Source organism: Acartia tonsa, chromosome 6, assembly GCF_053477335.1.
Source record: "Acartia tonsa isolate MP-2025a chromosome 6, ASM5347733v1, whole genome shotgun sequence".
Lineage (NCBI taxonomy): Eukaryota > Metazoa > Arthropoda > Copepoda > Calanoida > Acartiidae > Acartia > Acartia tonsa.
In genome coordinates this window covers 13,995,708-14,008,993 of record NC_137265.1, presented here as the reverse complement: position 1 = coordinate 14,008,993, position 13,286 = coordinate 13,995,708, and the positions used below count along the sequence as shown (strand labels likewise).

The 13,286-nt window shown below is 43.0% G+C and overlaps 1 protein-coding gene across 3 annotated transcripts in view; it reads left to right on the top strand.

The window, feature by feature from the left end:
* The window catches only part of LOC145321917 (uncharacterized), a 98,143-nt gene that overhangs the window by 58,839 nt on the left and 26,018 nt on the right, over nucleotides 1-13,286 (top strand). For 2 of the 3 annotated variants that reach the window (XM_080163580.1, XM_080163579.1), the window contains 6 exons: nucleotides 42-93; nucleotides 8,809-8,894; nucleotides 9,223-9,373; nucleotides 9,546-9,690; nucleotides 9,974-10,020; nucleotides 10,394-10,537. In XM_080163580.1, the coding sequence (XP_080019706.1) occupies nucleotides 42-93; nucleotides 8,809-8,894; nucleotides 9,223-9,373; nucleotides 9,546-9,690; nucleotides 9,974-10,020; nucleotides 10,394-10,537 (625 nt within the window). The remainder of the gene's footprint in view (nucleotides 1-41; nucleotides 94-8,808; nucleotides 8,895-9,222; nucleotides 9,374-9,545; nucleotides 9,691-9,973; nucleotides 10,021-10,393; nucleotides 10,538-13,286) is intronic. The other variant, XM_080163581.1, reaches the window with a different exon arrangement.

The following is a 13,286-nucleotide window of genomic DNA, read 5'->3' as shown; positions in this document are numbered from 1 at the left end:
TTTAATTACATAACTTATGTTAATTATTATGTTTTCTTAAGGTGCTAGATAAGTTAGAGAGGTGCTCTGGCTTTGACAACCTTAAAAATCCAAGTAAGTAATATCTTAGTAAGGATGCCAACATACAAAAGTAGCAAAGCACAAAACATATCAGTTTATCAATTATGTTTTTTAGCATAACTAAAAGACTGACGAAAATGTTGTATACTGATGCTATTTTGAAAGGGGTATCTTTACAAAAATAAGCAATCCATCTCAAATATTAGACGAGAAAATCACATGTCCTACTTAACGTTTCGTTGACGTATACAAAATTAATTATAAAGTAGTTTTACTTCTATAAAGTAGATACTTAAAAAATCCTTCTGTTGCTAAAAACTCTTGGGAACTTATATATATTTCAAGTGTGCAATTTTGTAACAGTTTGACTAAAGAATGGCGTTTAATACAAAAATAATACATGAAGTAATCTTATATCTTTTTATTGCTAATTTTAAGTTTATAAATTGCACTCTGGCTTAAACATTTTTTCAATGTACCCGAAACACTTTAATGCTTTATCTTAAAAATACAGAAATTTTTTTTTTTTTGGTGTAGAAAATATCGTATAGAAAAGCTACTTTAGTTATAAGTATTCCAATCGAAACCGATTAATATCCGCTGGATTCAAACCGTATCTAAAAAATCATTTATTGTTTCGTATTATAGACAATTTCAACGAATAATAAAATTGAAAGTCCTAAGATTTATATTGACCTGGTCTCTCGGCCCCTAGGGTTTACAAAACTGGAATTAATATTATCATTTTCATTTTACTAGCCTCGGAAATCTGTCTGTAATACAATGTGATAAATAAGTATTACAAAGCTTTTAATGACTGAATCGTTTTTGTTGGCAACTTACAAACAGTCGTTAGCAAAAATTAATGGGTTCTACTTCAGCATATTCAGGGATAAGACACTGGATAATAATTTATACACAGCAAATTATTTTAAACAAAATAACACCTAAGATTTAAATCATTGATGGAGAAATTGTAAAGCTGCTATTTTGTATTTACTAATCAAAATTTAAAAGGTGTTTTTAAAATTTTGGGTACCGGTATAATTTACAGTCAAATATTACCGTCCTCCCTGAGTCTTACTTAATACCAGGGATATAGAGATAGGACAATGGAATATGAATTAATCTTCCTAGCTTCCTCTTGAATTTTGTCTTTTTATCTTATAAACATATCCTCTTATGGAGAGAAATTGGTGTAGATTTATTTTAGACCATTTGTCCTATGGCACCCTGACTTACAAACATTAGTTTAATCTTTATACCTTTTATTTAAGGAGAGATCGAACATTGGATTGTAAATTATACTGGTACCCAAAGTTACTATAAAACACGTTCTCTCATTTGTTTGCTCAAAGACTTTACTAACTTGATTAGTTAATACAAATAAGCTGTGTTCATGATTTTTGGTTTCATCAATTAATTGTCCACTGTCTTATCCTTTATGATCCCTAGATTGTTAATATTCTTAGCTCTTTCCTGCTATCCTACTTTGCAGATTAATGTTCTGTTTAAAATTTGATTATTCAAGATATTCTTTTGATTCATTTAACCATTTCAATTTTAAAAATGGATTTATTTATACTTGGATCTTATGTGGTATTCGGCAGCCGTGAGCCATGTCTATGGCAACCCTGACCTGGGTTCGGAGAAGGGCCGAGGGCCCTCCCCCGAGTACTGGGGAAGGGGTCAGTCGACCCCCTTCCTATGCCTAAAATTAATGATAGATTTTGACAGCCTTATTATGGTTAAGCTGTATTGTTAATTCCCCCCACCCTTTCCAGGGATGGGGGATCATTATTGCCCAAACTGATTATTGTATATGTATTTATATAGTTTCTGTTTATGATTACTTATTCCAATCTGTGTATTTATTGTTTGTTGTATATAACTTTAGTAAACCTTAGACCCTGAATAAAGGAACAACTGAATAGACTCTGTTTGTTACTTAGTGATTGCTAGAGAAGCATAGCTTCTCTATAATATATGTGTCCACGTCTGTTCGCACTGCCGTAGTCATTTGAACTCGGGTGTCTGCCATTTTACCGAGGCGGATACCACAACTTTTGGTGACAGCTGTGTGAGATTACGGCAAACCACAAGTGTAGAGCAGACGCGCAGCTGAGGCTAAGGTACTCCCAGCAGTGAAACTGGCAAAACTGACACAAGCAACCTGAATTACCCACCCTGGATAGCAAGGTCTAACTCTGTATCCGGCAGTTGTGGAAGCGAAACCTAGCGAAAGACCACTAAGTGTGGCGGAACCCGAGCTGCGGAGAGTAGCGAAATCGGACGAGAGACTGCGGAGAGCAGCGAAACTTGACGGAGAACCGCGAGAAGCGCCGACATCTAACGGAGGATTGAGCGCTCAAGGGCTGAAACAGGCCTGCGGACGGGCTGAAACAGGCCAAATAAGTGCAAACAGCTGAAAATAGGCCAACATTTACTGCAAGAGATAGCAGGATCCGAACCAGCGGCGCTGCAGGAAGGGACATTCCCTGCCGCCACCAGCCGGATTCGGATACACGGCGCTGCAGGACGGGACATTCCCTGCCGCCGACGGGCTGAAACAAGCCAAATAGCTGCGAGCTGTGAGCGAAAATACGAGTGTAGTGTACCAAGCAGAAGAAAAACTACGTTAACTCCAAGTATCCTGAGAGGCTACAGCGCAGCCACCCATCTAGAAAAACAGATATTATATCAGATTTTAGGGATTACAACCCTGGTGTGAAAGCTGAACAATAGATTTATGGGCAAGGCTTGGTAAACAAATTTGTTGTGTATTGTGATAAAGCCAAAAATAGAACCTAGATGTAATATAACAATGCATTGGTAAACAATCTGACCCCAAGCCTTCAGCACGACAAATACACCCCCTTATCCCATCGGAAGGGGAGGGGCCCACCATAAATTGAAGCAAATACAATTAAGGTGACATAACAATAAGCCCAGGATTAAGGAAAAGGCACAATTACCTCACCACCCAGTTACTTCAAACCTGCAGCACCCCCCTCCCCATAGGGGGGAACAGACGGTTTTACCCCATCCCCTCACGCACTCCCCTTTCTACCCACACTTGAATAAGTCCGTCCACGGTGCGGAGATAGCGACCGGGAGAACAGAGCGCCATTTACGGGTCGCGCAGCGGAGCTTGGGACGCAACAAAAATTCAACGGACGAAGGAGATAAAGCGGACCAATGAGAGAGCAGATTGAGGGATAGATGCGCGTTTTACCTGTGTGCGCAATCTGACGGCGCGTAGGCGCATTGCAAGAAAAAAGAGATTCCACGCACGCACACACACCCCCACACACACACAGGAGCTGAGCTACTCCATAGCATACAACAGAGATATTTTCAGAAAAAAAGGGACATGCAAGCTCCTCCCTCCTATCTATAGTGTGATAAGGAAAACCAGCAGTTCAGACCCTCAACAACTATCTACACCTACCAGCCTACCTTACAGCTCAGAAGCTAGTGACAAGTATTCTAGTGTACACCTATTTTAGATCTTTGTAGTTTAAACTACCAACCTAGTGATAAACAGTGTTGGCTGCTAGGCTAGAAAGCCATAAGTGTAAACCACCTATAGTATTGACTTAAAACTTAGTGTCCCGCCGCTGAACCTTTGACCCGATGGAGCAGCCACAAGCGCAAGGAGGCGACCAGCTCCAAGGATGGCTCCAGGACGATCCCCAGCCGGCTCCAGCCGAGTACCGCAAGCTGATGCTGAGTAACCTGCCGGAGTACCGAGGACCGCCCAAGCAATCCTGGAATTCCCACATCCGGAGACTAGAAATGTCATGGGCGGCTTACCGTGTGCCCCCCCATGACACACTGAATCGCCGCAACGCCCTCTTACTATCCCTGGCGGGGCAAGCGGCGGAGATGGCCTCTCATCTGTTTGGAGAGGCAGGCCAAGCCTTGACATACGAACAAGTCAAGGCCGAGTGTGAAATGTTATTTCGTCCAGCCTATGAGTCTCAGACCCTGAAGCAAGCCTTCAGAGACTACAGGCAGCACTCGATAGAGCCTATACAAGCCTACATATCCACAAAGTGTGCGCTGTACCGGGAGGCCTACAGCCACGAAGACCTGGAGTTATTGATAGATGAACTAAATCGCGGCATTCGTAACGCTAATGTGAAACGCGTTATGATGGGTCATGAGATCGCCTCGGTACCTGAGTACACAAGGCGAGCCATGTTTACCGTGACCATGATCACCAAGCAGCTGAAGGAGGGTGTGTGCCTAGTGGACGCCACCGACGGGCTCACGGGATTGGCCAGCGTCCAGTTGCCCCAATACGATGAGTCGGAGCCAATGGAGATTGGTGCCTTGGCCTGGGCTTCAGCCTCAACCACTTGGGACCGGGGTTCGTGCAGCCAACCAACATTGCGGAGCCAGAAGTCCTGAGGCCTCAACCCTTCAGCCTCAACATGATGGGGCCTGCCAGACCGAGTCTACCCAGCAAGAGCGGAGGGGCGCTACCCAGCGCCACCGAGACAGTGTACGGGGAGGCCCTGGCGGCCGCTGAGCGAGAGAGGCGAGAGGCGCTAGCCAGCGCATCGGAGTCGATGTATGGGGCGCCATCCGGCGTCGCCACGTGGGAAGGACGAGAGGTGCGCCCCCGCACCCCCAAGCTGATGTCTGGGGCGGCAACCGCCGCCGCCACCTGCGAGGACTGGGGGGTGCTATCCAGCGCCCCCACACTGGTGCCTGTGGCGACAACCGTCGCCGCCACCGAGATACCTGGACCCTGGAATGAGCCAGCAGCCCCAGAGGGAGGGGTGACATCCGTCACCCCCAGTCAGCCCGCGCCACCAGCCAGCAGGGAGAGTCCAGCTATCCATCATCCAGCGCCACCAGCCAGCAGGGAGAGTCCAGCTATACACCATCCAGCGCCCCCTGCCAGCAGAGAGAGTCCAGCTGTCCACCATCCTCAACTGAGCCAGGATAAATTAAAATTGACAAATGTATTGTATCCAAAGTATTGTAACCCTCCAGCCTTGCCTGTGCCTCCCGCACCAGAGGCTGGGGAGATTGAGATTTGGGGTTATCAGGACTTGCCTGTGCCACATGCACCTGAGTTCCTAGGGCAGGGGAGGGATGTAATACAGGGCGAGCCTGTGCCACACGCACTCCAGCCCCATGCCACTGGGCATGCCATGGACAAGGGAAGGGACCCCTTGGGGCTAGGGGAGCCGACACCCAGGCAGGCACCAGTCGCCTGTCAGTCTGTCATTGGGGAGGGTATCGGGACGCCCCGGGCGTCCAAAGATAACACTCAATGGAAATTTATATCTAGCCAGGAGCAGCCCAGCAGTGTCCAGCCCCAAGAAGCAGTTGTGGCCCGAGCTGAGGATCCCCAGATGCGTGCGCGAGGTCGATGGCTGTCTGGTAGATTCTCACACTGGTGGATGGTCCTGTGGGGCCTACTGCTAGCAGCTGTGTGGCCTAAAACTAGCTATGTCTTGGTAGGGTGGGACTGTGCCAACCCCACCCATGTCACCGCCTACAACAAGGAGCAGATGTGTAGCAAGGAGCCGCTACACCAGGAGGTGCCCTTGGGCCATGAGATACATGTCCTGCAGCAAGTCAAGATTCGGGAGACCACGGGATATAGCTGTCAACTCGCAGTGTCCCAGTGGACATTTAGGTGTGGAGTCTGGGGCCACCTAAAGGTGACCTCAGTCCCCACCCTCATGCGGCCAACCAAGATTGACCCAGAAATGTGCCGAGACCTGGCCAGGAACCGAGTCTACACTCTGCCAGGCAAGACCCAGCCATTGACGTTTCAGCTGAACCACCCCCTGTTCTTTACCCTCGATATGGTGGGCGCATTGGTCAACAGCCCCGAGGGGGTGGGTTGTGAAGGGGAGGACGTCCATTTCGAAGGCCAGCTGTACCGCAATGAATTAGTGCTCCAGGAGCGACGGCTGCTGGTCAAGGAAGAGACCTACGTAGTCGAGAATGGACGGTGGAGTCCCAGTCTAACCACCTGACCCTAGAGTGTCCCCATTCCGAGCTGTCCTGTATCACTGGAGAGGCCACATACGTGTGGGACCACCTGGGGAGAGATTGCCCCTTGAGGCTGATCCGCAGCCTCCAGCCCAGCCTGGTGATGGATGCGTTCCTGGTTGACCATCAAGCCCAATTCTTCATCAACATGACTACCCCCACCTCAATAGTGAACTGCGACTTTGAGGCCCATGCCACCAACCACCCAGCATTGTTCGTGGCAGCCGACCCGGCCGCGGCAGCGTTGCCCAGAGTATCGGCCAGGGACGTGGATGTCCCCCTCCAGGCCCAGATACATGCAGGTTACATCGGATTTACCCTGGAAACTCGAATGAGAAGCGCAGCAGCAGAAGAAGTAGCGGCCAATTGCTGGAAGCTCCAGCAGCTAGACCCGGCCCATCCGGTGCGCGTCCAGGGGAGCACGTTCTCTGTTTTGAGGGGAGATGTATTGCTCCAGCTTACCTGCCAACGTAATAAGTACGTGGTCAGGGAGAGCAATGAATGTTGGGACAAGGTGCCGATGGAGCCCACAGGATTTGTAGATGCCGTGACAAAGGTGTATAGCAGCCATGCCACCAAAATTCCCTGCTCCTCCACCTACCCCCTAACTGTACACGCTGAGGAAGGATGGATAGAGCTAACTCCCGCACCTAAGAAGAGGCCGCCCCCGCTGGATACACCCAAGCAGCTGCTGACCGAGCCCTTGGATGACTTCAGCTCGGGAGGATTGTTTTTGCAGGCCGAGCTGAACGACTGGCAGCAGCTACTAGCGTTTCCAGCGTATAAGGCCGCCATGCTGACCGGCCTGTCGTATGGCTCATGCGTCCAGCAAGGTAGCTGTTCAGCCACCGGAGACCATGGGATCGTGTCCTACGATATTGACCGACTGGCGGAGGAAGGAGAAGCAACCCTGGATGTCTGGGCTGGGTTCAGACAGGCTATTCACGAGTGGGGAGATGGCGCAGCCATACTGTGTCTGCTGTTGTTGATCGTCAAGCTGCTGGGAGACTTAACTATCATTTCCCTGGCAGCCGCACAAGGAGGTGTACGAGCCGCCATGAACGCGATGTCACAAGTATTCCTGTACCACCCAACCTTGTATCGCAAGGCCTTGGCCAGAGCCAGGCTCACCCATGCCAATTCCGGGACTTTTCAGTGGACTGGGATGCCATTCCTATTGGCCGGGAAGCAGCCAAGGAGATGGTATCCATGCAATCAGCCGATAGTGGAAATGACCGCCCAGGCAGGCCTGGGCCACACTCTGGAAAGCCCCGCGGCCCCTCGGGAGGCCAGGCTGTCGCCCAGACGGTCAACCTGGTAGCCAGTGCCCCAGCCGCTGCCAACAACAACCAGAATGCCCCGTTGCTGACCGGTCCCGCAGCGGCTGCGCCCCATGCCAACCTGACACCCGCTGGCGCCGAGCTACGTGTCCAACAAAAGCCAGCCTCTACCTTCTATCCCACGTTGGGGGCCCATCAGCCCTGAAAATCACCACTAGGATTCCATTGAATCATTATCGCTTGTATATAATAGCCCCTAAGGAGCGGGCCGAAGGCCTCAACCACTGTCGGAAGTCTGGCAGGGAAACCCCCTCCCAGCCTTCCGAGGGGAGAGTTGTGGTATTCGGCAGCCGTGAGCCATATCTATGGCAACCCTGACCTGGGTTCGGAGAAGGGCCGAGGGCCCTCCCCCGAGTACTGGGGAAGGGGTCAGCCGACCCCCTCCCTATGCCTAAAATTAATGATAGATTTTGACAGCCTTATTATGGTTAAGCTGTATTGTTAATTCCCCCCACCCTTTCCAGGGATGGGGGATCATTATTGCCCAAACTGATTATTGTATATGTATTTATATTGATTCTGTTTATGATTACTTATTCCAATCTGTGTATTTATTGTTTGTTGTATATAACTTTAGTAAACCTTAGACCCTGAATAAAGGAACAACTGAATAGACTCTGTTTGTTACTTAGTGATTGCTAGAGAAGCATAGCTTCTCTATAATATATGTGTCCACGTCTGTTCGCACTGCCGTAGTCATTTGAACTCGGGTGTCTGCCATTTAACCGAGGCGGATACCACACTTACACCACAATTTCATGTTCGCTAATAAAGTGAACAACGCAGCTGGCTCAAATCACTATCTCCCCCTTTCACCCCAATTACCCTTTCCCATCCCCTCCTACTGGATTAATGAACTGACAAATAAATAACAGGGTAAATAGCAACCTAAATTGACTACAATTTCCCCCTGACATAATATCCACGCATATTTTACATCTATTAATGAAAATGTTAAATAATGGAATATAATGAAATTTAGAATTGAAAAGCAGAACAAAACTTATTTAATATTCAAAAGAAAAATGAAATTATCAAATGTAAAATGAAATGTACAAGAATTTCATATTCCTACAATTGAATAAGATTATATTTTTTATTTTGTTTTTTATAAATTTTGAAATTCTTTTAAGTTTCTTAAAATGATTATGCAAAATCTTTGTTTATTGGCTGATTAAAAAATATTGAGGCAAAAAATTTCTTAATTTCACTTATTAGCTTTTAAAATTTGGGAATTTAATCTTCATGAGGTTTTAATGCATGTAGTTATAAAAAACGTTTAGCTCCCAAAATTTGTATCTAAAAATATTATTCGGGGTTTACATCAATTTATTCTCTATTGTCATATCCCTTAAGATCCTTTTTTTCTTATGATTTATTTTTCTAGAAGTGGTGGAGAATAGTTTTGGTGTGACTGGAGTGGACAGTAGTGCTAATATCAAACAGAATAATTCATCCAGTTCATTACTTAATGTAAGTATTTTAATCATTTGTAAGTATTGAATTTGCCTGATATCTATATTTTTGGGAGGGGGTGTGATTTTTAGGGCTTAGGTCCCAATAGCCTAAAACCTTCCCTAGAATTATTTTAAATTTTCTTTCCTTGTAAATGTACGATTTTATATTTTACTACAAAATCCTCAAAGTTTTCCAATTAAATGTAAAATTAAGTTCTAACCCTTTCATTCAATTTAAATTCAACAATCTTCTGAAAAGCTGAAAGTTATCCCATTCACAAAACATCAGTTTAAATCTTTTTTCATACTTCTTCCTTTTATTAAAAATGTTATTTAATTTTAAGAGTTCTCCTGTGACCTTGCGACGAAGTGGGCAGCAGGTTCGAGTCCCCATCCATCCTTCTCCATCTGCAGTGGCTGTCCATCCTTCTGGAGCTATACCTGTCCATCCCTCGCCTGGAGGTACTCTGCAAGAACATGAAGTCTTCCAACAAGGTTGTAATTATTTTGCCTTAACTTCTTTGTGTAAACAAGGGCAATTTATTTAATAGCAGCATGTCTCTACATAGAAAAGACTGTAAGGCTTGATTTCTGTTTGTGCTTCTCCTAATTATCTTAACAAGCCATGATTTAAAACCCAACAAAAGTTTTAAATCTTAATTTTTAGGTGACTCACAGGCTGTCTGTAGTCAACCAGGAGCAGCCACCAGCAGTCACCCTGGGCACGCTAGCAGCTACCCTGGAACTGCTGGCAGTCCTGTGGACGCTTCCATGTTGGAACAACTACCTGGATCCTACACTATTCAATCAAGGAAACTATATTGTTTTACAAAAAAAGTGATTTATTTCAATAAGGATATCCTTTATTTCTTGTAATATTTTAGACATATGTATATTACATAGAGGCTTGTTTTATATTTGATACTGGGTAGTCCCGCATGTTTAAAGCACCGCACGTATTGGCCAGGGTATGGCATAGGAAAAAACATAGGAAAACCACCTACATATATATTCCAGCGCGCGGTAGGTACTTTAAGGGAATGCACCAACAAGTGTATTTATTAAAAACTTAAAAAACAATTAAAATATGTTCAGATCATCTTCTAGTGGTAACAGAGACTCAGACAAATACTTCAGCTGTGGTTAGTAGTATTTAGTGGTAGCAAAGCTACTCTATGAATAGAGTATGTTCGTACGTCTTATTTTTAATCAGTCTTGTTAACTGAATAATTTGTTATACTGTTCGTCCTTCTGTCTACTAAATCCAGTTTGATATTTGGAATAATACTGTGATGATTTTTTTGTAGCGATGATATTTAATAATTAGAGTTCTAGAGGCTTCTAAGGGCACTTAAGAGGAAAAAAGGGGGAGGAAGGTTAGCCTACCCTTTGATTTTAGTTTTGAAAATAAAGTGAGAGAAAAAATCTCTTTGGAGACACCCCTCCCAGTGCAAATTAAAGTTCTAAAATGCTATTGACGGAGTTGTAGAAAAACGATTTTCTATTTCTATTTAGATTCCTTAGATAACATATCAACCCTGACAAGTGGACAATATTTCTCTGCGCACCAGTCGGGCAAAAATCTGCCTGACAATTATTCCCCGACATATCAGGATAAACCCAGGGGACAACGGTTCAACAGCCTGCCTAATGACACAGGTTAGAATTTTTCTTCCTATGATCTTTGTGGATAAGACAATTGCCATTGACATAAAAACTATTCTGTTGACTAAAATTATTAGGGAAACATTAGGGATCAAAAAGATAAGACAATGGGCGATAAATTGTATACCCCTGATTACGATTGACAGTATTACCCCTTCTGTTGACTAGAATTATTGATGAACATTGAAGGTTTGAATTACCAAATCAAGACCCCAAAGTATATTAATGCAACGAATGAGAGAAAGTGGGAACTAGTACAATTTATAGTTCAACGTCCTCTCCTTTCTACCCTCCTTTCTGAAAAGAAGAAACATATCGGTTCATCGGTACACACAGACATCCTGTTACTTTTATATAATTACTAGCGGCTTCGCCCCTAGCCTCTAGGGGCGTTGCCCCAAGATGTTTAATTACATCTTCTATTACCTACCCCGCGGAAAAAAAGCGAACGGATCGTTACCTACCCAGCGAAAAAAAATGCGAACGGATCGCAATTTTTCGCGAATTAGCAAAATTCGTAAAAAAAAAATAGGGGAGGATTTTTTTCATTTTTGGGGTGGTTGGGGGTGTCCCACCCCCAAAGAAAATAGCTTAAACCACCACAGGACCAGTAGGTATAGTAAGAGTATAATCCGATCGGTTCATCAGTTACCGAGATCTTAAGGGACGGACAGACATCAAGCTACTTTCTATTATTGATATTTATTATTTTTAAGATTATCAAAAGAAAAGTTTGAACAATAAATTATTTCTCACATCGTATTATAAACAGCTTTCCACGGATGTAAAATGCACAATTATAGGATTAAAACAAGTTTTTTAGCTCCTAAATGGCGAAGGCACAGGCCAAAAAATTGGTTTTAATCTTATTGGTGTACATTTTTATATTCGTAGAAAACTGGATACAATAGACATAGTTTTTTCGTATGGATGAGAACCGGTTCTAATCCAACGGATATTAATCGGTTTCGAATAATTACGAGAAAATAACTTAATTGAATTCCCCTTCGCAAATATAATAAAAAACAAGGATGACAACATCCATAAAAGCGAAGCTCTGAAACGGTAGGACAAACGGTCATTAACACTTGTATAATGTCAGAACTGAATAATCAGAATGCGAATGTATAAGAGTCGAAGCAAAATTGTAAGTAAATTTGTTGAAAAACTGCTTGATACAGGATAATGATTATGGACATACTTACATTTGTAGGACTTGATTATAGAGTAAATTCGCTTATAATATTGTACTTTGTTGTTCCAGGAATCAGTATACCAAAAATCGGCCAATCGGATAATTAGGTCACATACAAATTTGTTGTTAAAAATGTAAAAAAAATCAACATGTTTAAAATGGACGAACGGACATTCTGGTAATGATTATAGAGTTGCTACGCTTTCTTACTCGTACCTAACTATTACAGGAATCACTATGCAAAATTTGAAATCGATAGAACAATTCTAACATGCCTAAATTAACGAAAAAAGCTATTTAAAAAAGTAAAAAAATCAACATGTTTCAAATGAACGTACGGACGTTTTGGTAATGATTATAGAGTTGCTACGCTTTCTAAATCGTACCTAACTACTAAAGGAATCACCATGCAAAATTTGAAATCGTTAGGACAATTTTAACATGTCTAAATTAACGAAAAAAGCTATCCGTGACGGACGGACGTACGGACGGACCGACCCTAATTATAGAAAAGCTTCGCTTTTAAAAAACTTTTATTCATTATTGTTGTGTAATATTAATACAAATACTAGAATTGTTTACATTATGCGGTACAACTTAATATTCCAACAAGGATGACAACATCCATAAAAGCGAAGCTCTGAAACGGTAGGACAAACGGACATTAACACTTGTATAATGTCAGAACTGAATAATCAGAATGCGAATGTATAAGAGTCAAAGCAAAATTGTAAGTAAATTTGTTGAAAAACTGCTTGATACAGAATAATGTTTATGGACATACTTACATTTTTAGGACTTTATTATAGAGTTGCTTCGCTTATGATATTGTACTTTGTTGTTCCATGAATCAGTATACAAAAAATCAGATCAATCAGATAATTAGTTCATATAAAAATTTGTTGTTAAAAAGTAAAAAAATCAACATGTTTAAAATGGACGTACGGACATTTTGGTAATGATTATAGAGTTGCTACGCTTTCTAAATCGTACCTAACTACTGCAGGAATCACCATGCAAAGTTTGAAATCGGTAGGACAATTCTAACATGCCTAAATTAACGAAAAAAGCTATCCGTTACGGACGGACGGATCGACCCTAATTATAGAAAAGGTTCGCTTTTAAAAATAAACATAGACCAAGGGATCAACTGTTTTCATATAACTACAATTTTTTCAGCGAAAAAATATATAACAACTTATATATTTCAATTATACTGTTGGAAAGTGAGGGGTTGCAACTTTTGTTAAGATACTCTGCATCTCAGAATTGCATTTTACTCAACCTTATTTCCTTACTTCTCTTTTCCTTCTTTTTAACAAAGCATTCTGCTGAAATAGAGTTTTCAATTGGATTTAATGTATGTATGTATAATTTAACAAGGATGACAACATCCATAAAAGCGAAGCACAGAAACGGTAAGACAAACGGACATTAATACTTGTATAGTGTCAGAACTGAATAATCAGAATATAAATGTATAAGAGTCAACGCAAAATTGCAAGTAAATTTGTTGAAAAACAGCTTGATTCAGGATAATGTTTATGG